Below are 22,242 nucleotides of genomic sequence, written 5' to 3' on the forward strand. Positions count from 1 at the left end.
GACGCCACACATGTTAAGCTGTCAGCACTGTCGATACGTGCCTTAGTTTCTGGGTACGTACCGGCTCGGCTGTCTCCCGCGCTGATTGCTGCTGTCTTGGTTGGTTCGGCCGGATCATCTTCTCTACCGGCTGGCGCGGGTTTTCCCGGGCTGCCGGTCCCCGTGGTTCCTCGTGGCTCGCGCTGCAGACCCGGTTGTCTCGCAGGGAGCTCGGTTCAAGTTTTGCTGTGTGTCTCTTTCCAGTACAGCCCGACCCTTCTTTTCGGAAAGTGACGTGAATTGCTTGTAGCAGCTGTCTTCTTTTTTTCCCACGATAGCCGCATCATCCTCATCTCCTCCAACGAAACCCGCCCTCCTCGGATTAAACCTCCCCCCCCCGTCTCTATAGTTGGCGCCGCTATTGTTGAGGCTGCGCTCTTTCTCGTAACAAACTACCAAACCAATACACATAACCGCCAGGATGCAGTCCCTGAGACAGATGCGGCCGGCAGGCAAGCTGCTCAACCAGGCCGCGAAGCGCGCATACAGCGTCTCCCAGGCCGGCCCTTACTCCAAGACCATCGACAACCTGCGTATCAACTCTGAGACCAAGGTCCTTTTCCAGGGCTTCACTGGCAAGCAGGGAACGTAAGTGCTGTTATCTTCCCCCTCTGGCGACCGACGGTCGAACCGAGAACCCCTGTTTGCGGACTGGGCCATCTGGCGATATTTGCTATCGCAGCCCGCGCAGCCCACATTGAGGGGAGAGAGCTATCTAAGCTAACGAACGTTTTGCAAAACAGTTTCCACGCGCAACAGGCCATCGACTACGGTATGCGATGATGATCACCCCGAGGCGGCTGCGTAGCTAATCGCTGCACGCCGCCGCCCGCGCACACGCGAAACGTTGGAAAATATCCCCAAAACTGATATCAATGGGCATATAGGCACCAAGGTTGTTGGTGGAACGAACCCCAAGAAGGCCGGCCAGGAGCACCTGGGTCTCCCCGTCTTCGCCAACGTCGGCGAGGCTGTCAAGGAGACCGGCGCCGATGCCACCGCCATCTTCGTCCCGTACGTCGTCGCGCGATATGGACCCAATCACTGAGCAGGATGTTGACAAAAAGACACAATAGCCCCCCTCTGGCCGCCGCCGGTATCGAGGAGGCCATCGCCGCCGAGGTCCCTCTCGTCGTCTGCATTACTGAGGGTATTCCCCAGCATGGTAGGTCTTCTGCCCCTCCCGATCGATGATTGCTATGGGATCCTGTGAACTTCAAGTACTCACCGAAAACTCCCCCTCTTCAGACATGGTCCGCATTACCAACATGCTGAAGACGCAATCCAAGACTCGTCTCGTCGGCCCCAACTGCCCCGGTATCATCGCGCCCGGCCAGTGCAAGATCGGTATCATGCCCGGCTTCATCCACAAGCGCGGCCGCATCGGCATCGTCTCCCGCTCCGGCACCCTCACCTACGAGGCCGTCAACCAGACCACCCAGGCCGGCCTCGGCCAGTCTCTCGTCGTCGGTATCGGCGGTGACCCCTTCAGCGGCACCAACTTCATCGACTGCCTCAACGTCTTCCTCAAGGACGAGGAGACGGACGGCATCATCATGATTGGCGAGATTGGTGGTTCCGCCGAGGAGGACGCCGCCGACTTCCTCCGCGCCAACAACACCGTCAACGGCGGCAAGCCCGTCGTCTCCTTTATTGCCGGTATCTCCGCTCCTCCCGGCCGCCGCATGGGTCACGCCGGTGCCATCGTCTCCGGCGGCAAGGGTGGTGCCGACTCCAAGATCTCGGCCCTCAAGTCCGCTGGCGTCATCGTCGAGCCCTCCCCCGCCGGCCTTGGCAAGGCCCTGTACGACGAGTTCGTCCGCCGCGACCTCTTGTAAAGCCCCGGTTCTCTCTCTCTCTCGGAACACCCCGGCCCTCGCGTGTAATTTGCGCGCATGAAGAGGAGGATTCAGCTGTGTGTATGTAACATGTCAAACAAAAAACTTCGCGTGTGTGTTTGTGTGCTGAAAGCGTCGTCGTCGCCGCCGCCGCTGCCGCCGCCGGAGGAAATCCCGGGACAATATGTTTTCTCGGCATGGGAGGATCAACGAGGCGGCTTCCCCCCCTTTTGCATCGTGCGAGTTGCGTTGTGTTGTTTTTGAAACATCTTGGGCCCCAATCAACATGTTGATATAGACTTGGAGGGGTTTTTTTGGGCGCCAGGAGAGGCGTACAGAGGTGGGGGGTCACTCTTACCTTGAATTTGAAAGAAGAGAAAATGAACACAAATCCACCGTCATCCACTCCCTCGTAAACGTAACGCGATTGTACCTCGGATCCCGCAAGCTTTATAAACGCTTTTGCCGCATGCAGAACCCGCTCACGCTTCCGCTCCTCATTCGTTGCTCTATGGCGCCATGTCGGCATGAAGGACCCTGTTGTCGTACGACTCTCCATTCACACCCCGAGGAGGAGCAAGGGTTCCCGACCCCGAAACCCGAGGGGAAGCGGCCGATGCCGCGGCCCAGAAAATATGGGGATCAGAGGCCGGAAGAAGGGAACGCGAGCGCAATGTGGTGTCGGTGCTGGAGAGGATGCAACTGTGCCGCCGGTATGTTTTCAAGTCGATGCTTTTTACTCATCTACGCCCACCGAAACGGGAGAAGAGGGAAGGCACAGGGGGAAATAACGATAATGAGAAACGCTGCCTTTGTGTATCTTACACTAATCCTGAAATCATAAGTCTCTCACGTTACCCAAAACGCCGTTGTCGTTGATGCAAGGCCACCCCAGAGCCTAGAGGCACGAGGCCAAGGCCGGTCGAAATTCCATGTCCTTCCAAAGCACCCCTATCCCCCAGGCCATTTCCTATTCCCGCCTAACCCCGGCTGAACCTTCGTTGCGGATAAAGCTAGTGCTTTCGCTGGCGGCCAGCCAGCCCTTGGGGAGCCGACGTCTCCTCAAGCCGACTTCAGGCTTGCACACCATGACGCTGCGGCGAACCCTGTAGTACTGCATGACTGCCAGAGGGAAAGAAAAAACAAAGTAGCGAAAGATAAGATAATAAAAAGATCGGAATCCTCCGTACGCCCCCTTCTAGTTGTAAAAGACCAACTCCTTGTCCCATGCGATGCCGCCTGGTGTCTCATGATTTGTTGTGTTCGTGACTGTCTTCCCGTGGCTCCTTTAGTTGGACCGAATGACGCCAATGGCTGGACCCGAGCAAGCGCCATTCTGGTCGTCGAGTAGCGACATGGTATTGGGTATTTGCGTTACTACTGCTCACCCAGAAGGCGGGCCGTGATATCTCCCATGTAAGCCTCCTCTAGCTCATAGTCGGCGCCGTTGTTGCGGTCGATACCCACAAAGACAAAGGCGTCCACCACAGCGTCCACCTCGAAGCCCATGTTGACGAAGCGGTCGACGAGCTCCTTGTTGTAGCCCATGTACCTGCGAATCTTGTCAGCCACCCCATGGTCCCCTTTTACTCTAGCTCGCCTGCACACCGTTCTGGGTGAAGCATCCGGCGGCAGAAGGCTATTAACGCACCTGCTCTCGTCGTTGGCCTTGGCCTCGGCTGCAGACTCCTTCTTCCACTTGGTGGTGTCGAAATCTCGGGGTGGGGCGCCGGCGTGCTTGACGGCCCACTCGTGGGCTTTCCTCGCAAAAGCCTCGGGGTTCTCGATCATCATCTTGGCCACCTCGGCGTCTTGTGGGTCTTTGGGGTTTGGGAACTCGAGCAGCATGCGGAGGGAGAGGAGGGCGGTCTTGATTGTCTGGACGGGAGACCAGCCGCTGCCCAGCGTGTCGAGGCAAATGGCACCCTGTCTCGTGTCAGTTTCGAGGATGTCTTGGTGTGAGAGGAGAAGTGCGGGAACAGATGGCCAGCGAAGGGAGGGGGGGCAGCAGCTGCTACGTAGGCGAGAGAGTGTGTGTGAGAGAGAAATAGAGAGAAAGACGTACGGTTTGACTGCTGACATTGGGGTGCCAGATCTTGGTGTCGAACTTGATGATGGGGGACTTGAAAGGGTAGTTATCCGGAATCTTGATGTCGACTTCGTACTGGCCTCCGGCATACGGGGTGTCTGGAGGAGCGGGGAACGATCCCTTGAGGTGGAGGAGATTGGACTCGTCGATCGGGTAGGCAAAGACACCAGAGTTGTCCTTGTCTGCGCGGATATCCATGAGCTCCTTACCGATGCGTCTCTCCTTAGGGCTCGCCATCGTGACGATGCTTCTCGGGGGGTTCCTTGGGTCTGTACGAGTACTGTAAAGCGGGGTGGTTATGAAGCGTCAGGCTCGCGTGAGTGTTTACCTATGTCTTTTGGCCCGGATCGTTTTCTGGGTGTCTGGTGAGAAAGCAAGTTTGTCGGTGTGTCCGTTGGGCAAAAAGTAAAATGCAGGGCAAAGTTGCGTGGGCGAGGGGCGATCCGGGTTGGGAGCTGAAAGGTGCCGGCCTCAAGGTACAGACAGAGAGTGATGGATGAGGGAAGCCCATTCCCCTCAGAAAGGCAAAAAGATGATGCTGGAATGTCCGTGCAAGCCGCTAATTTAGCGCTGTTGGATTGTCAGGGCCGCTGGAAGGAGACAGGCACAGGGGGTTTCATTGGCCCCTCTATGGTGGGGTGGACAGCTGCGGGCAGGGTCGGGCAAGGGCGCCAGCGCGGGGTTGCGACGGCGGGAAAAAGTGACGGACGGGGGGGAGGGATGTCATCGGGGCATATCAAAGTCAACCTCGGGATAATTACTTCATCCAAGACATCAAAGCAGATGTACCATACTCTCAGAGACTCACAGAAATTGGAAACAGCAGGCTGGCTTGCGTTGGCATCAGTTTGCTTTCCTTAGTCAAGGTCGTGTACGTCCGTGTAAGTGACAAACATCGGCTAGACCGAGCGTCATGGCGTATTCTCGGAATCAGATCCACGAATGATGCATCACTTCGTAACTTTCAGTTCCTTTCTTCTTCCACATCGTAGACGTTGCTGTCTTGCATGTTTGAGCTGCAGAACCAGCTGGCCAGGTGGCGCTGCTAGTATTGGAAGGATGAATAAGTTAGCCAGTCGTGCTTTGCATTTGGTTTTGTTTAAATACATGCCTTTGTACCAACAGTGTAGCATGCATGATGTCTTTTTAGTTTCAAGATTACGTCCACATGACGGTCAAAATGGGAATAGACTACTGATGCATGGCCTGTCAGCGGCCTTTGCCGAATACAATAGCCCGACGGCTTGAACTAGTCAAACTAATACTGTTGAGATGGGTAACAGCTATAAATCCCGGTTTCCTGGGTTTGGGTTTGGGTTTAGGTTTAGTTAATCTATGTTGCTGCCTCCGCAATATTGATGACTTGATATTCTCATTCTTTCTGGAACCGTCCTTCTTTTAGCACCCTATTCCCCCATAATTTCGTCTGCATTGCTATACTACCCTACAGGGGCCAACCGAAGTCTCCTAAATGTAATATAATGTTGTTTCCGCAGTCTTCTCGGCTGAATGAACCTGGAATTGGGACAATGAGCTGCAACAAATTCCAGCGAGCACATATAAATCAATCACCAATTTTATTCTTATACTATTCGAAGTGCTGGAACAACGCAATACCGGATTAAAGATACAAATAAATCTTCAGGTGGTTACAAGCATCGTTCACTTTGACTTGAGCTGTGACGATGCTCAGGATAATTGTATAATAGGTGGCAGTTTTGGGGTCACCACGTTAACAAATACAATTGACAATGCAGCCTCATTCATCAGCTATCTCAGAGCTTTTCAAATGGACAATAGCTGAGGGAACAATACCTTATCGATAACATTTCCAGAGCGTGAGGACTGTCGTTGTGTGATAAACGAGATCATCTGCTTGTTGACTTTTCGGCTTGAGCAACGACAATCTCAGCTGCTGATGCACGACATGGCTCTCAAGCAATGAAACTGAAGCCCAGATATTGGGTTGGAATGTTTTTATATATGTATATTGATCGAACTCCTCTTTTCCTCAAGTGAGTATGTATGTGACCCAGTTCCCATGGCCACCAACATGTAAAGGTAGCCAATCCTTGGTTTCTTGACGACGCGTTGTATTAAGTGTAGTTGTTGCCTTGTCCAAGTAACCTTACGCGCTTTCGTAAAGCAAGTAGTCTAGCCAAGGAGAAGCTCTTGCCGAATAAATGTAGCCTGTGCCTTCCGTCGTCGTCTAGTCCCCAGGCGAAGCAGAAGTATGCTGACTCAGCAGCATTCATTGAGCTTCTTCGACGTTCACGTGATATGTATCCACTCAGCTTGCCTAATCCGGCGTAGCCCCGGCGAGCGTCGCGTTTCTCTGCCGCCTGCAGCAGCATTTGGGCGCCCTGTGCTGAGGTGCCGCCACTGTGCTACCTGTGATTACCTACGCAAGCAGTAGCAGCCTTGCCTTGCTCCCCTGCGCTTCCACCTCCATCCTCGGAATCCACCTGCCCTCATCATCATCTCAAGCTCATCGACGAAACCTCGACAGCCCATCGGATCTGAGGTCTACCGGTTTCTTCCACCATACACACATAGAAGCCATTTGCACAGTCTTACTGAGCTCCAGGAGCTTCCCGTAGCAAGATGGTACGCAATACTGTCCAAAACATCGTGGCCTTGATCTAACAGCTACGCAGGGTCAAAACCAGTCAGGAATGGGTGGCGGAGGCGATGGAAAGGACGACAAGGATAAGAAGGTACGCCATTTCGGAGGGAAAGAAAAATTCCAAGTCTTCACGAGCTGATTGGCGATGCAGAAGGAGAAGCCCAAGTACGAGCCTCCCCCACGCCCTACCACCAGAGTCGGCCGCAAGAAGAGAAAGGCGGCCGGTACCAGCGCCGCCGCGAAGCTCCCCGCCGTCTTCCCTACCAGCCGATGCAAACTCCGCCTCCTACGAATGCAGCGAATCCATGACCACTTGATTCTCGAAGAGGAATACGTCGAAAACCAGGAGCGTCTTCGCCGGGCCAAGGCCGCCAAGGAGGGTGCCGCTATCGGACCTGAGGGCGATGTCGACCGCATGGCCGACGAGCGCGGTCGTGTCGACGATATGCGCGGCAGCCCTATGGGTGTCGGTACGTTGGAGGAGATGATTGACGATGATCACGCCATCGTGAGTAGCACAACGGGCCCCGAGTACTACGTCAGCATCATGAGCTTCGTCGACAAGGACCTGTTGGAGCCCGGCGCCAGCGTGCTTCTGCACCACAAGAGCGTTAGCATTGTCGGTGTTCTCACCGACGACGCCGACCCGCTTGTCAGTGTGATGAAGCTCGACAAGGCACCGACCGAGTCATACGCCGATATTGGTGGTTTGGAGCAGCAGATCCAGGAGGTCAGAGAGTCGGTCGAGCTGCCTCTGCTGCATCCCGAGCTGTACGAAGAGATGGGTATCAAGCCGCCCAAGGGTGTCATCCTTTACGGTGCTCCCGGTACAGGAAAGACGTTGCTTGCCAAGGCCGTCGCCAACCAAACCTCGGCCACGTTCCTGCGTATCGTGGGAAGTGAGCTGATTCAGAAGTATCTTGGTGACGGTCCTCGCCTCGTCCGTCAGCTGTTCCAGGTATGTTCGTAGCCTTGCTATTCTAGTTCATCACTGACAATCCCAGGTCGCCGGCGAGAACGCCCCCTCGATCGTTTTCATCGACGAAATCGATGCCATCGGCACGAAGCGTTACGACTCGACCTCGGGCGGTGAGCGTGAAGTCCAGCGAACCATGCTGGAGCTTCTCAATCAACTCGACGGTTTCGATGACCGTGGTGACGTAAAGGTTATCATGGCCACCAACAAGATCGAAACGCTCGACCCCGCCCTGATCCGTCCCGGCCGTATCGACCGAAAGATCCTCTTCGAGAACCCCGACCAAAACACTAAGCGCAAGATCTTCACCCTCCACACATCCAAGATGTCGCTCAACGACGACGTGGACCTGGAGGAGTTCATCTCGCAGAAGGATGACCTCTCCGGTGCGGACATCAAGGCCATCTGCTCCGAGGCCGGTCTGCTTGCCCTCCGTGAGCGCCGCATGCGTGTACAGATGGCCGACTTCCGGTCCGCCAGAGAGAGGGTCCTTCGCACCAAGCAGGAGAGTGAGCCTGAGGGCTTGTACTTGTAGTTGAGTGTACGACGACCTGACGGGGATAGGGCTAGACGGGGCTACGATAGATAATGGCAAGACAAGCCTTGACATTGACTTGGCATTGATTAACGACATTAACTTGGGTCGGCTGCGCATGCTTCTGCGAACGAGTGTGATTACTGTATGAGACAAGCTAATGATGGCGGGTCCAAGAGTTTGTTGCCAGGGACAGGGTTGCCTAGTTCAGGGTCCAGCCAAGACATGCTTGAGATTAGCGATGATTGCAACTATATTAAGCATCGAGAGAGACCTACTGACTCTACTTGGGATGCAGACTGATGCCAAGCGCATGACAGCCTCCCGACAGTCCCCGCGCCGGTGGCGATGTTGGATGGGAAAATGGTTCTTAGTCAGACCTCCTGAGCCCCCCCCGCACCTGGGGAGGAAGGATGCCGCTGTCTCTGAGACGAGTATTACCTACTAGCTCGCAGGCAGACGTCGTGACAATCCTTGCAAGACGCAGTAGCCCATCTTGCTTGTCTAGATGAACCTTCCTGTCATGGGAAACTGGCCACCGCTCAGACTCGGCTGGATCCGGAAGGGGGAGAAGGGGTTCACAAGGAGATCCCTGGCCGAGGAGGCGAAGTTTCCGAAGCTTAGTTGTTGGTGGGAGGGGCAGCTCCCCGCACTCAGACTGGACTTCGTGGCTTGGATATTGTTTGGAGTGATGAGATGAAATTAATTACATTTTCGTGGTGGGGTGGTTGGGGAGAGGGGGGAAGGGGAGGGGGGGACTAGTTGGACAACCTGTCTGTCAAGCGGCTTTCATACTTGGAATCCTCCGTCCGTTGCGCAGAACTTCAGGCGTTCGTTCGTTCACTCAGCTCGTCCGGCGAAGCCTCTCCTTGGCTTCCACAACAGGCATCCCGCCATTCTTGCTCCCGTTCGTGACGCCCTCCTCGCCGCCGTAATTCGACCGGAACGGCGGGGCGACACGAGGTGTGTACGCCGGCGCAGCCTCCTCCTCCTCGTCCTCCTCCGGCGGCGGCGGGGTCAGGTTCCCGGGCGGCCCCATCAAGGCCAGCTCCCTCGCGATGTCCGGGTCCATGGCGTAGCGCCCCTCGAGCGCGACCAGCGCCTGCCACAGCGGCAGCGACCCCTCGGGCCACTCGGCCTGGGTCTGCAGGATCTTGCGCGCTGAGATGCGGCGGTCGCCGTACGCGACGGCGTTGCAGTCGTGGCGCGCGAGGATGATGGTGCCGTCGACCTGCACGCCGGCCCAGAGGCCGCGGGACTTCATGTAGCTGTACATGGGCCGCGAGGTCCTCGACGCGGCGGCCTCGACGGCGGCGCCCGTGCCGACGGGGCCGATTGGCGACCGAGGACTCTGCGCCTGGACGCGGGTAATGATTTTGATCCTGCTTGGCCGGTTACCTCCTTCGGCCCCCGTACATATCGATATGCATACCTCGCTTTACATAAAATATAGTTTGCAGAAACACACATACAAAAAACTAATTAGGGTGCAGCCGGCAGCATCCTGCTTCATATTTCGGTTGCAAAGCAAGAAACTGTTCATAAGATTGGGCATCATTGTTAATACTGAGTACACTAAGGGATTTATTTCGGGGGGACCATACAAGTAGCGCCCAACTTACGTTACCAGGCCTGCTAAAGCGTGATGCTGGAACTAGACATGCGAGCAGCGTAGCACTCACTACATGGATGTCTCCCGCTATGACTATTCTACAGCTAATTGGAGTCTGGTGCCGTCGGATCAACGGCGGACATCGGGGAACGGGACTGTTGAAGGGATCGTGTGACCGTCTAACTAGGTCGCCGTTAAGCGGACAATCGGTCTTGGTAAGCGTTATGCTCGCTGTTGGCCAAGTTCCGCGCTAAGCTAGGCAAATTACCCGCCCCAGGGTATGCAAGTCAGGAGTTCTCGATTCAACGTTGTTAATCGGGGAATGTGTGTCGTCTTCAGAAAATAAGCTATCCAATTTTGGAACCACTATTATTTTACCTGAATACGAACGGGGATGCGTAGTTCTGCATAGACCAGAAGCGATCATTCCGCTGACCTGCGTAGACTGCTATGAGTCCGGTCAGTATATGCGCCACTTTATTTCTGAATGTGTTCGTAGTGACTCCAACTCAGACGGCGGTCATACCAGATAAAACCAGGATGGTTAGATAAAATCGACAAAAAAAGCCAACTGTGGAAGTAGTCCATGCTGCTTCACTAGGACGAGGACGCACTCGTAGATATCGAGGCCGAACATGAGGCCGGCGCCGAGCGTGGAGACGACAAAGGTCGAGGGCGGGGACCAGGTGCCGTCCGGGCGCCGGGCGACGACGAGGCCGGAGCCGGCGGCGAGGGAGCCCATGTAGGCGCCCGCGCGGAGGGTGTTGAAGATGGCGAGGCCGGCGCAGTGGGCGAGGACCTGGTGGGGGATGGCGACGAGGGCGCGGCGGGTGACGCCGAAGGGGTGGAAGGGCTCGTCGCCGCCCAAGGAGGTGGCGGCCGGGTCCGCGGGGTCGCCGCCGAGGGACTCGTCGGTGAAGGACTGGAGGATCCGGGCGGCCTTGGCACACTCGCGGGGCATGGTCTGCGGGAACCACCCCTCGGCGCCGATGAGGTTGGCGGCCCTGTTGAAGGGAACCCCGGCGGCGGTGGTGATCTTGTGGATGTGGGCGCCGATGCCGCGGCCGGGCGGTTTGGCGGCGGGGGGCGCGTTGGGGTCGGCCGGCCTAAAGCGCAGCGTGGAGAGCGTGCGGGAGAGGGAGAGGCGCCGGGAGGACGAGGAAGAAGACGACGTGTCCGGGGACGAGTGGACGGACTGGGACTCGGCTTCCCCGGCCGCGGCGGGCTGGCGTTTATGCCGGAAGGTCATGACGAGTCGTTTGGGGGGCGGGGGCGGGAGTGTTTAGGTCTGATACGTGCTATGCTGAAGTCTGGTATAAAGCGGTTGAGGGTGCTGGAATATGGGCAACCAAAGGGGGGTATCGTTTTCTAGCTTTGACTTGATAGCTCTGCCGGGCTAGAGGAGAGGGTGAGATGGGCCCTTGGCCAGAGGCAAAGCTCGCGACGCATGATATATAACAGCTTGTGAGTCCAAGCACATCTCTCTGCTGAGAGGGCGGCAACCAAGGATCTACCCAAACCAAACACCCCCGTGGAAGACTAGGGTGGCGTCGCGGTTGCAAAATGCGGGAGGAGGTCACGGAAGTCTCGCCCGGTGAGGGTTGTCCAAGTTGGCGAACTCAAAACGGCCGTGATATGAGATCGGTACGCCAATGAGGCTTGTTCCGAGAGCTGGAAAAGAAAGAAATTTGGAGGGCGAAGGGCGAGTTTCCAGCAGAGGCGAGGTCCCGCACGAAGATGATGCTGAGAAGCATCAATCATCCCATGTTGGTGACAAGGGAAAGCTTGTGCATGTCCTTTGGTTTCATGTCGTATCCTACCTTGATGGGGAAAAGCAAATGACCATAAGACTCGAGATGGGGGGGAGGGGATGGGAATCGGAGCTGTTCGCCGTCCCCAATAGGAAAGGGACTGACGGATCAGGAGGGGGGGGGAGGGAAGGTCGTCAAGTCTCGTGTGGCGCAGTCTGTCGTGAAGAGAAAAACAAAAGGGGGTTTGAAGGTGCAGAGAGTTTGAGTCCTGTTCAAATACGCGTAAGTGCAGTCGCGGTCTTTTGTTGATGTATCGACGGTGTGCCTCTTCCCGACGAGTCTCAGAGCTGGGGAGGGAGCTTCCGTTTGACTTTTTGGTCCGGCAGTTGATGATGCCCGAGACGGTGTGGTGTGGGAGTAAGTGGCGAGAGGCCGAAAGCATGGTTGTTTAATGAATAATCATGTGTGGGAATCGGCGTTGGTCGTGATGTTTCCTCAACGCTTCCAGGACGAGTCAAGGTGAAGAAATGCCAATGGGGTCCAATCGCCCGGGGTTGGTTGCGCGTGTCGTTGGCCTTTCTCGGTGTATCGATGTGGTTGTAGACGAGCATCTCTTGGTCTCCGGTTGCGCTATCTTGGGGTCAACGGAGGTAACAACGTCCCAGCCAATTTCTACAGGAATCTGTCACGGTGGAAAGGCAGAAGGGAGGGGAGGCGGGAGACTACACCAAGCATTTCGATGGACGACGGTTATACTTTGAGCAAACACGAGCATCAGATACTGCACGTGTTAGTTGGCCAACCGGTTCAGACACTGCTGAGACTACAAACAGAGTCAACGACCGTAGTAGCTAACACGATGGATATAATTCATCGGGCAAGTTGCATCGCATCGCGTCGCGTCGGGATTCTGGTCCCGTTCAAGTCATGGTTTGGTCGTTGCTCCAACCACCAGTATCTAACGCGATGGAGTTGAAAAGGGCATGGTTTCTTCGAGAGCATCCACCAAGAGTACGGGTAGTTAGCGAATATCTACCTAGGTAGGCAACCACTTCAAGACAAGACTGTATATATGTATATGTATATATAAATAGCCCAAGCCACGCCCAAAGCTCACTAATAAAACACACGCACGTTGCCCGGAAAAAAGACATGTATCTGCTGTGAGCCACTAGAACCTGGAACCCTGGTCCGCCCTAGCCACAACACCACTTTAGCCTAGTGCATGTGGCTGATGTGGCGAAGCTGCTGAAGCAGCACAGTTACGCAGTACACCAACTGGCCCGTCGCCATTGGGCACAGGCATGAGTCGTTCCACATGCTACGCTAGCCGTCTTCTAGCCTATTATGAGACCATTCTATCAACATTCGTTTCGATCGTCTCTATGGCTCAGTCGGTAGAGCGTTGGTCTCATATTCCATCAATATGACCCTGCCTTCAGGTCGGGATATCCAAAGGTCGCAAGTTCGAGCCTTGCTAGGGACAAGTTCTTTTGCTCTCATGGACGGACGTCTTCTTTTTTTTTTTCTTCTCTTTTCTCCATTCGTTTCACCCGCTGCCTTAAAACCATCACCACCGAACCTTGCAATCCCGTCTTTATGCATATCAATCCATATAGGTACACACACCCCCATTTTATCTACCTCATTGCTCCATTACTCCCGCGTCGAGGTGAACTCCGTTAGGCGAAACCGCCAAGGCGAGAACCATGAAAAATATCGTGCCAACAAGTACAAGATACAAAAAAGAAGAGAAAAAGTTACATTTTGGGGGTACATGCACTGGCAGGCTGGTCTTCCTTTTATACTGTTGTTCCTCGAATGCCCACATAGTCTGTAGCCAAAACCAAGCGGTCTTGAATCCACATCCCCCGACTTTCTGTGAATTTTCGACACAGCGCTCGCTCGCTTGCGAGTCAAGAGACCCAACGCTATTCTGCACGCTAGGCACGGACTGCGACCCTAGCGTGGCTGTTGATGCGATACATCGGTTATAAGGGCCATGGCGCCGACAAGGCTTGCTTTCGACACCTCCTTGGAGCGACGCAAGACGCGTAGATGACTTCGACCAGGACCTCCAGGGGTATCATGCGACTGGGATACGATGTTGCTCCTGATGTCTGCTTCTCTCGGGCAACGGAGCCAATGCAATCTTTGTAATCGCCGGGGTGGCCGATGGGCCTTTTTCTGCAAGCCAGAGGCCGGCAAACCTCTCGGAAACGCGGTAATGTTACCTGCATCTTGAGACGGTTCAAGAAGATGAATAATAATATGAAACGCTGTCATGGTTCACGAAGGCGGTTCCCTTGATTTAAAAAGAAAGTCCAGGTTAAAGTTGACGACGGGGAGCTGCGGCCTTGGGAGGGCCTCGACCGGCACGGGTTTAAACGGTGCGACTCTTCGGATGTCAGTGCCATCTCGAATACACCCCAGCGGCCACTGGATCCATTCCCTCCACGGCTCCTGAATGGCCTTCTCCAAGCTCGAAGCAACGTTGCTGCCCCATCCGCAAAGATACCACATGTCCCGCTCAAGAGCGTGAACCAGCGCTGCGTAGTACATGAGGATGACGAGGGCCATCGGGTGGTTTTGGCTGATGAGCTCGAGGAACGACTGGGGGAGGGAGATGGCCCACCGCCAGACCAGCCCGGACCTATGCTGAGGCATGGAGACGGCCGTGGAAGTGATCTTAAGACCCTCAAGAGCTGACTGACAGGTCGTAGTATCTTCCGAGGGTGCCATGCTGCGTGTGAGGTTGATAAGGTCGTCAATCTTGGCCGAGAAATTCCCTGCTACGGCGGGCTCAACGCCGCCTTGGTAAAGCCAGCGTGCCAGTGGCCCGTTGGATATACGTTTGTGAGCGAACGGCAGAGCAAGTATGCTCTGGATTCCTGAAGGGAGGCGTAACGTTAGTGAGCACCGGGGTTTATAGAAGCAGCAGCGACTCACCTTGCAGCAGAATGAAGGACTGAGCAACGTCCCTGGGGACGATGGGTCCGCTCGGGTTGGCGATGAAGTAGGTGTTGAGAATGAAGATGCATATAGCGTGTAGCACGTATGCGTCGGCATTCTTCTCATCGATCTCGGCCAAGCCTGGCGAGAACTTGCCGAGGGCGACATTTTGATGGCGGGCCGATATGGTGGCGTACTCGACCCTCTTTTCAGGGTAACAGTGGGCGACATGAATGGCTGATACGGCCAAGATACCGTGGAGAAGGAAGTCCTAGATGAGTCAGCCGAGAGAGACCACGACCGGCGGCGAAAAGGGGGGCTGGTCTACGTTGGCAAAGGCGATTTGGGGCACTGTTGTCGTCCAGAGATGCACAAAATCTGGGTTCTCGGAGATGGTGTGTGCCGTGTTGGAAGTAAAGTGGTGAACGAGTTGCATGTCGATCATCCAGTCGGTCCTCGAGACGCCCTGAGCATCACGGGACTCGCCCTGGGTGGCGGTCGAGTCATGAGCTGGTTCGGAGAAGCTGTGCCGTTCAGTATGATGAAGAGCATCCACCTCGGCCGAGAATTCGGAGAGCAAGCCCTGGATGGCAGCTACCTTTTCCTTCAACGAGGAGAGCTGTGGCGGAGAGGTCTCCGGGCGGCTTTCAGGGCGGCTGGTTGTCGACGCCTCGCCAACACTATCAGGGGTCGCCGTGTTGGCGGCCTCGAGAGTCGACTTGGGCGACGGCTCGCTGACGGGCAGCAGATGAGCTGAAAAAGGCGTCATAATGAGGCTGCACTGGACGTCGTGCCGCGCGCAGTTGCGACAAGGGCGACTCTCATCGCACTGGATGTGTGGTCAGTGGCATGCTCTGTGTGTACTCCAACGCTTGTTTGGCCGACCTAGTAGTCGGGCGCTAAACTCCCATCCAGGGCCAGGGCTCGACGATGGATGTACTAAGCCCAAACGTAACTCACCTTGACGCGACGCTTCTTGCACTGCTGGCAGCCATTCCGCGACTTCTTGTGGCCTATACGAGTGCCGCGCACAGCGGGCGAGGCGGCCTTGGGCCGGTGGTTGCTGCTCTCCAGGGCCGCCACCTCATTCTTGAGCGAAGCCGTCTGTGGCGTGCCGTTCATCGCATCGAGGTGACTAGGTAGGTAGGTAGGTAGGTAGGCAGGTAGGTACACTACAGCGGCTGTCACTTGGAGGAGCAAAGTGAAGTGGAAAGTTGTGTCCTAGTGGCGTGACGGATCGAAACAAGCGGTCCCAGAACAAATGGCATGGGGCTCAGCCGAGATGCTAGCTCCTCAAAGGCCTTATTTGATGCCCGTATCTCATACTGCCATATCCTGTTTTGCTTTTCTGCACGTGAATATGGCAACACCAAACGTCGCACGCCGCACGGGACTTGTTCGCGCCGCGCCGATTGTGGTCTCGGTAGACACCAACCCAGAGACCCACGCACCTCACCTGCAGCGGTCGAGGCAGTACACTCGCTGTGTAACGCAAGCCGGGGTAATTGGGGTGGATCGGATGCCGATTGGTGAATTCGGCTCAGTCGATATTGAGTGGATTTGGAAGATGGGAAGGCAGGATTACCTATGTATCCGTACACTGGAGTGCAGTGTAAAAGGTGTCAGCCAGGGAGGGGAGCTTGGCACCATTATTCCAATTCCTGGTCAGCCCAGCGTCTCCACGTGACGTGGGCATTGAATTCCTGAAACGGCGACGGACGGGTCTATAGCGGGTAGGAACGTCGTTTCTCGGTTCGGTCCTCGGATTTGGGCACGGATCGCGTATTGAGGAGAATGGACCGTGCAGCGATCCGTGCTTTTCGTGTGAGGTAGGAAGGTACGTATCGGTGAGGGATGGCTGGTGCTCTGATATCTGTGGCTTCAATTTGCCACACGCCACATGTCCCTCCCATCAGGTAGTCAGAGGTAGGTAGGTGCGGAGGTATAGAGGTACAGAAGTACAGACGGGTACGTACTGCCTACCTCGGTTTGCAAGTCCGCAGTACGTACCTGATAGGTCGGCAGGTAGGTACCTAGGTAGGTAATCAAGCTGAACGCAGGCACGTCAAGCTAAATTACGACTTGCATGACGCGCTCTCCTGCGGAGCGCGGCTTCCCACTTCCTGGGCTGAAAGGGACCTACCTGGGAAGGAAGGAACCTGGGGGGGGAATCTAGGAATGGGGAGGGGAGGGGAGGGGAGGGGGAAAGCGCGAAGGCAAGCTCCGATCCCTTTTTTGGCTGTGTTTTCTCCTTTCATTTTCCAGTCGACGATGAGCGTCAAACGTCAGCATTAGAAGCCAACACCAAACAGCACCAAGCAGCTCCATTCTCGCCCGCCCGCTCGTGCATTCTCCATCACTCGCTTGTCACCAGTCTGCCGATCGCCGCTTGCCGTCTACCGACCTACCTACCTACCTACCTACCTAGTGTAGGTACCGACCGGTAGTCGCCCCTCTGCCCCTCCTTCAACTTCCTTCGATCCGATCTCCCTTGGCCGTGCGACCCGTCATTGGGAGGTACCGGTATGGTGACATCCCTTGGATTCGAAAGCGGCGTCCATTTGATTAAAGACGAGATCCCCCAGCCACGACGTATTGAATCCCGCTCATCCCCCCTGTTCTGTCTGTATTCCCCCTCTCTGCAATATTCCTGTCGCGCACTTCATCCATCATCAACATCAACCCCCTATTATACCTAAACCCAATATGGCGTCGCACAACACCAACTACAGCGATATCAAGGCCTCGGCCAAGGAGAACGCTGCCGGAGTCTACGCTTACAGCCAGCGCCAGATCGACCGTGTCGTCAGTCAAGATACCCGGCAGAAAGCCTACGACAGTGCCTACAATCTTGCCCAGGACCAGCCCTTCCTCTTCGTACGTCTGACCGCCGATTGACGCTCCTCCCTTGGGACCCTGTTCGTTGCTGACGTGCGTGCTGTATACAGGCTTTCCTTCTCGTCCAGCTCATCTTCTCCTTCCTTCCTACCCTCGTCTTCGTCTCCTTCGCTTTCTCGACTGTCGCCTTTGCCTTCGGCGTTGCTGTCGTCTTCTCGCTCTTCTGGATTAGCATTGCTCTTCTTGTCCTCGTCCCGACCCTCTTCTTTACCTGCTCCATCGCCGTCCTCGTCTGGGTCTGGGCCGCCGGCAGCTTTGTAGTGGCCAAGCGCTTATACGAGATTTCACCCATCCGTGCCACGGGCGACCTGGAGATGCACGTGCCCAACGGGAAGACGTACGCCGTCACCAAGCACGAGGACGGTGTTGATGTCCACCCGCACAACTAAACTGGGTTATCGTCCATGATGTAGATCTGTTGGCCCTATGGCAGTCAAGGGTACGGTATGGGATGGCGCTGGATTTGGCAGGATACCCGGAATACGCTCTATTAAAACGAATGAATGGCTGGGCACGGCGAAGGCTTACAAGTGTTGCCGGTATTGCTGCGATGCCCATTTAGTATTTCTCAATATAAGTATTGTTTCGAATGTTACCTGCATGTGGCGTATTTGGAGACGCTCTCGTCCTACTAAACAGCTGACGTGGACTATTTTGGCCAAGCAGAAACACAATGGTATTCCATTGCAAAAGGAGTATAGTCTCCGATATCATCACCAACACGCCTGTTGATGCAATGAGATAATTGCTTGGATCCGAATGTTGAATCAAAGGACCCAAAAACACCGTCGTTCCCAGCCTGGCTTCTTTGGTTTCCTGTGTCCAACATTGGTGTTGTGGCCCGATGACCCTCACCCCAGAACCGGTCTCGGGTCGGCCACTTCGAGAATCTTGATGCCGGCTTCTTTCAGAATGTTGACGGCATCCTTGACGACTGCCGTCCAGCTATGGTATTTGATACTGGATGGAGTCATACCAAGCACACAACCTTAAACGTGAGCTTAAGATCCCAGCGCCTGGTCTTCTTTCCGGGGCCGAACATCAAAGACTAAAATGGAGCCAGCCGAGATAACTACTTAGCCAAATAATACAGAAAGAGTTTGAGTTCATTAAAGCATAAGCCATATGAGAATATAAACAGGTTTTTTTTTTTTTTTTTTTTTTTTTTTTTACCTACTAGATAGACCCTTGGGATCGATTACCTTTTAAATAAGAAAGATGCAATGCTGCAAAATCAAACAGATAGGAGATTGATGGATAGCGGCAAAACAAAAAGGGAATGCCAACACTGTGGATCGAACACAGGATCCCCGCATTACAAGTGCGATGCCTTACCACTTGGCCATGCTGGCAAATTGGATGAAAGCCATCTCGAAAATTGCAAATATGTATCTGAATTTAGACATGATGTATTGTGCCTTTCCGATTTCTCTTTGCTAAACAATGCGTTCAGTTGTGTCTTCTTTCTGGAATACAGAGGCATGTGTTGGAATTAGTCGGATTTGGTTTCTACCTGTTGCTGGTGCAATCCAGCACAGACGCATAACTCTCATAAAAGTCCATAGAGTAGCGTAGATCATTCGCCATCTCGCACCTGTAGGAACGCTGGGCTTCTATTGGCTCTGGCTAAGCAGCGATTCGTTAACATCTCGCTCCCCCAGGCCAGCCTTTCAGGTAGTTATTAACACGGGACACCACTCTACTTCTACTAGCTTCGTATAAATACCACATTGAACTGTTCACCGCCAGCCTTGAGCATGAGCGAAACCGCCGAACCGCTAGGTCAACAATCTCTTTTTCGAGCGACCAAGCTGACCCGGTGGAGTTGCCTCCCGTACTGCTTTATCGGTACTTGAGTTCAGTCGACCGACCAGCATCAGAAATATTTTGATTGATTTCGAGCCAGATGTCCAACGGAATACGACATTGCAGAGTTCAACAAGCAGCCAAGCTGCGGGTTGGCAAGTGATCAATCAAACGGGGCGCGGTATTTATGTCTGCGACATAATATTTGCCAAACCTCTGTAATGATACTGCTGCACTCACTCCACTAAACAGTGAATCCCATCTGCAATGCCATATGCTTATCCGCGCTGATGAGGTTGGTGTGGGGATACCTTGATGCTTGTCTTGCCCCTGACTCTTGCAGGGTTGTAAAAAAAAAATATCTACACCAGGATCCGGTTTAGATCCCAATCCGTTGCTCATTCAAAGAAACCCAATCAATGTACGTACGGACTATTGCTGTGACCTTTGTGGCTTGTTTTCGCCCTGTTCAGACGTGGTAGTATGCTTTGATATTACTTCAGTATGATGTTATTGACCAACATATCCGTACTATAAGAGCATGCGCAGCCAGAATATCAAGATTTCTGGAGACACGAGCATTGACGAACCCTTTCCCCAGACTTGAAGTGGTTTAGTCTTTAACACCCCCCAGCTCCATAAAGCGGTTTCTCGGCGTCCCGCGGACATGCGCTCACCGCCTTGCGAAGCGATATAGGTTCCAACAGCTCAGTCGGCAGAGTGCCCCTTGGGCGCCGGGATATTACCTCCCACTTTAAGCGACATGCCCTCTTAAAAGACTTTTCTCAACAACACAGTACTTATTGTAGATAACATTCTCTTAACTACCTTGGACCCTGCTGGCGTCTGTTTTGAAGCGTTAAGCTTTGCCTAAACTGACTTACTGCCTGGGTCCCTGAATCGATGATGACGAATAAACTCAACGTCGATATCGCGTCTGCAGAGGGCGCTATTGTCACGGTGAAGCCTTCCAGAACCATGCGCACGGAGAAGAAAAGGGGCGAGGGATGCCAGTCGAAGACACTGGCTCAATGGCTGTTCAATCACCAATTGGGTATGCTGAAAGGAGCTGGTGGGCTCTACCGCCGCTGCCTCCCAACCCACGTTGAGCCAATGCTTACAAGACCTCATCGTATCTGAACAGGGCTCACCTCCTATGCCGTCACCCCTCTACTCATCGCCCATCTTTGCATCCCCAGTGCGCGTCCACACACCTCAAAGTTCCTAGGGCTCTTATACTACAACCCGGCCACGGGTAAGTATGGAGCGGGACATGATGACCTCTACTTTGTCGCATTCTGTGTCATGCTTGCTATTGGCATCCGCGCGGCCTTTATGTAACACATCCTTGCGCCCCTTGGCAGGCATTGGGGTATATTGAAGAAGAAGGACGCCACCTGCTTCTCTGAACAGGGCTGGATGCTGGCCTATTATAGCGTCGTTTGGCCACTTGGAATGGTACCGCGCGTTGCTCTTTATCTATGATTTAGGCGTTTCTTATGACTGACTGGCGCTCTAGTACCTCTACTGTAACTTGTCATACTTCCTTAGCTTGAAAGGGCTTTGGGCTGATTGGCTGAAAAGGGAACTTGATGGGCTGATGAAGGCCTACATCCTGATATAATGGGCGTATTGGGTGCAGCAAGTCGTTTCTGTGAATATTGAGGCCTGCTGTAAGGATTACTGGGAGATGATTGTTTACCACGCTATTACTATCTCCCTTATTGCTGCATGCTACGCCTACTACTAAACCTAAGTTAGCCACCTGATTTTAATCCTTATGGACGTTATAGAGCTGATCTTTCTGGTACGTCCAGAAGAAGAGGCACCCCCGTGCGACCCCCACTAACACCCGCTGCAGCTGGCCAAGTGTCTTAAGTACGTTGGCTTTACTACCCTTTGTGACGTGGTGTTTGGCGTGTTCCTCTGCGTGTGGGCCTGGACGCGTCACGTCTTCTATCTAATGGTCTGCTGGAGCGTCTACTACGATCTGCTGCGGAGCCTGGAACAGCTGTGCTTCTGGGGCGCTGCGGAAGACGTTGTAGGTCCTTTTTAGCCCCCGGAGGAAGGCTGGTCCCACCTTATTGAGCCGTTCGTAGACCCTAAGGGCACAGTGTGCATGACTAACGGCATCACGAAGGGGTTCCTGACCTTCCTCCTTGCTCTTGAGGTCGTCATCTGCGTCTGGTCTTTCCTCATTATTTGGGTAATAATCCGTGTGTTGAAAGGGGCCTCTGCCGAAGATGTCAGGAGCGATGTTGAGGAGGAAGAGGAAGAGGAGGAGGTGCAAGTCGTGGAAGACGTCGGCGTAGATTCCATTGACTTGAAGGCCTGGGAACGCCGCACCGCCAAAAGGACATCCGGCTTGAGGGCGAGTGGCGTCAGTATTCATCTTAGTCAAAGTGACCGGAAGGAATTGCTCAACAGAATCGGCTGTGAGAAGCAGATTGAGTAACGGAATAAGAGCAGTGGTCGTTATTTTCATTGGGTGATTAGGCAAAAGTCACATAGGGTATTATTATACTATCTATTAATTCCAGAGCGTCCATTCCTTTGAAGGTCTGGGAAGAACCACGCTCATTTGCAGATATCAGTTCACTTGAGCAGGTCAAGGCACCGCAAGAGATGCGAGAGGAAACAACACGGACTCACCAACTTTTTGCTGCCCTGGCAGATACACTGCGCTCGGTCTAAGTCAGCTTTCTCTGACTTGAGAGGGATGCTCATAACTATAAGGAATCAATGGCAGGTCTCCACAGCAACCTAGGGTAGATGATGAGTTGCAAGAGCTTCTCAGAGGCAATGTCGATGGCCTTTATATACCTTAGCCACTTAACAGGATGGCGCAACTCGAAGGATTGAGGTTGAAGACAGATGGATATGTTGAGATGGATATGTTGAGCCGAATTCTTGTTGGCCATATGCTCTTTGGAAGGATTGCGCCGTAATGCTATTCAAATAGGGATAATCTACTCATTCACCAGAGCAGAGGGTTCTACCACAAACATCCCAGCACCTCCCGTTGGCCGTCACGAAGATAGTCTCACTTACAAACCCCACCGAATTCTTGTCAATGTAGATTTAGAGCTCATACTAACTTGATAAACATCTGAGTTGGCC

The 22,242-nt window shown here is 54.1% G+C and overlaps 7 protein-coding genes and 2 non-coding genes across 9 annotated transcripts; 5 read left to right on the forward strand and 4 right to left on the reverse strand.

Moving 5' to 3' along the window:
* Positions 1–460: 460 nt before the first annotated feature.
* On the forward strand, positions 461–1,877 carry GLRG_01050 (succinate-CoA ligase; the record flags this gene model as incomplete). The annotated part of the gene is made up of 5 exons (XM_008091735.1): positions 461–627; positions 783–811; positions 927–1,053; positions 1,116–1,204; positions 1,288–1,877. 5 exons carry the CDS (start codon positions 461–463, stop codon positions 1,875–1,877), a joined length of 1,002 nt encoding a protein of 333 aa, XP_008089926.1.
* A 1,377-nt stretch (positions 1,878–3,254) lies between these two features.
* GLRG_01051 (ubiquitin-conjugating enzyme) lies at positions 3,255–4,203 on the reverse strand (the record flags this gene model as incomplete). Its single annotated transcript, XM_008091736.1, has 3 exons — positions 3,255–3,429; positions 3,529–3,803; positions 3,943–4,203. 3 exons carry the CDS (start codon positions 4,201–4,203, stop codon positions 3,255–3,257), a joined length of 711 nt encoding a protein of 236 aa, XP_008089927.1.
* Positions 4,204–6,641: 2,438 nt separating this feature from the next.
* Positions 6,642–8,103, forward strand: GLRG_01052 (26S proteasome subunit P45 family protein; the record flags this gene model as incomplete). The annotated part of the gene is made up of 3 exons (XM_008091737.1): positions 6,642–6,683; positions 6,744–7,550; positions 7,597–8,103. 3 exons carry the CDS (start codon positions 6,642–6,644, stop codon positions 8,101–8,103), a joined length of 1,356 nt encoding a protein of 451 aa, XP_008089928.1.
* Positions 8,104–8,947: 844 nt separating this feature from the next.
* Positions 8,948–10,964, reverse strand: GLRG_01053 (uncharacterized protein; the record flags this gene model as incomplete). Its single annotated transcript, XM_008091738.1, has 2 exons — positions 8,948–9,485; positions 10,288–10,964. The coding sequence occupies 2 exons, from the start codon at positions 10,962–10,964 to the stop codon at positions 8,948–8,950; spliced, it is 1,215 nt and encodes a 404-aa protein (XP_008089929.1).
* A 1,881-nt stretch (positions 10,965–12,845) lies between these two features.
* On the forward strand, positions 12,846–12,952 carry GLRG_13034. The gene has a single exon. It is a non-coding gene; the product is annotated as a tRNA-Met (tRNA).
* An 803-nt stretch (positions 12,953–13,755) lies between these two features.
* GLRG_01054 (uncharacterized protein) lies at positions 13,756–15,540 on the reverse strand (the record flags this gene model as incomplete). The annotated part of the gene is made up of 4 exons (XM_008091739.1): positions 13,756–14,357; positions 14,416–14,689; positions 14,747–15,247; positions 15,379–15,540. 4 exons carry the CDS (start codon positions 15,538–15,540, stop codon positions 13,756–13,758), a joined length of 1,539 nt encoding a protein of 512 aa, XP_008089930.1.
* Positions 15,541–17,124: 1,584 nt separating this feature from the next.
* Positions 17,125–17,705, forward strand: GLRG_01055 (uncharacterized protein; the record flags this gene model as incomplete). Its single annotated transcript, XM_008091740.1, has 2 exons — positions 17,125–17,295; positions 17,367–17,705. 2 exons carry the CDS (start codon positions 17,125–17,127, stop codon positions 17,703–17,705), a joined length of 510 nt encoding a protein of 169 aa, XP_008089931.1.
* An 891-nt stretch (positions 17,706–18,596) lies between these two features.
* GLRG_13035 lies at positions 18,597–18,668 on the reverse strand. The gene has a single exon. It is a non-coding gene; the product is annotated as a tRNA-Thr (tRNA).
* Positions 18,669–20,902: 2,234 nt separating this feature from the next.
* On the forward strand, positions 20,903–21,577 carry GLRG_01056 (uncharacterized protein; the record flags this gene model as incomplete). The annotated part of the gene is made up of 3 exons (XM_008091741.1): positions 20,903–20,929; positions 20,984–21,163; positions 21,263–21,577. 3 exons carry the CDS (start codon positions 20,903–20,905, stop codon positions 21,575–21,577), a joined length of 522 nt encoding a protein of 173 aa, XP_008089932.1.
* Between the last annotated feature and the right edge of the window lie 665 nt (positions 21,578–22,242).

The sequence above is a fragment of the Colletotrichum graminicola genome, assembly GCF_000149035.1.
Source record: "Colletotrichum graminicola M1.001 genomic scaffold supercont1.3, whole genome shotgun sequence".
NCBI lineage: Eukaryota > Fungi > Ascomycota > Sordariomycetes > Glomerellales > Glomerellaceae > Colletotrichum > Colletotrichum graminicola.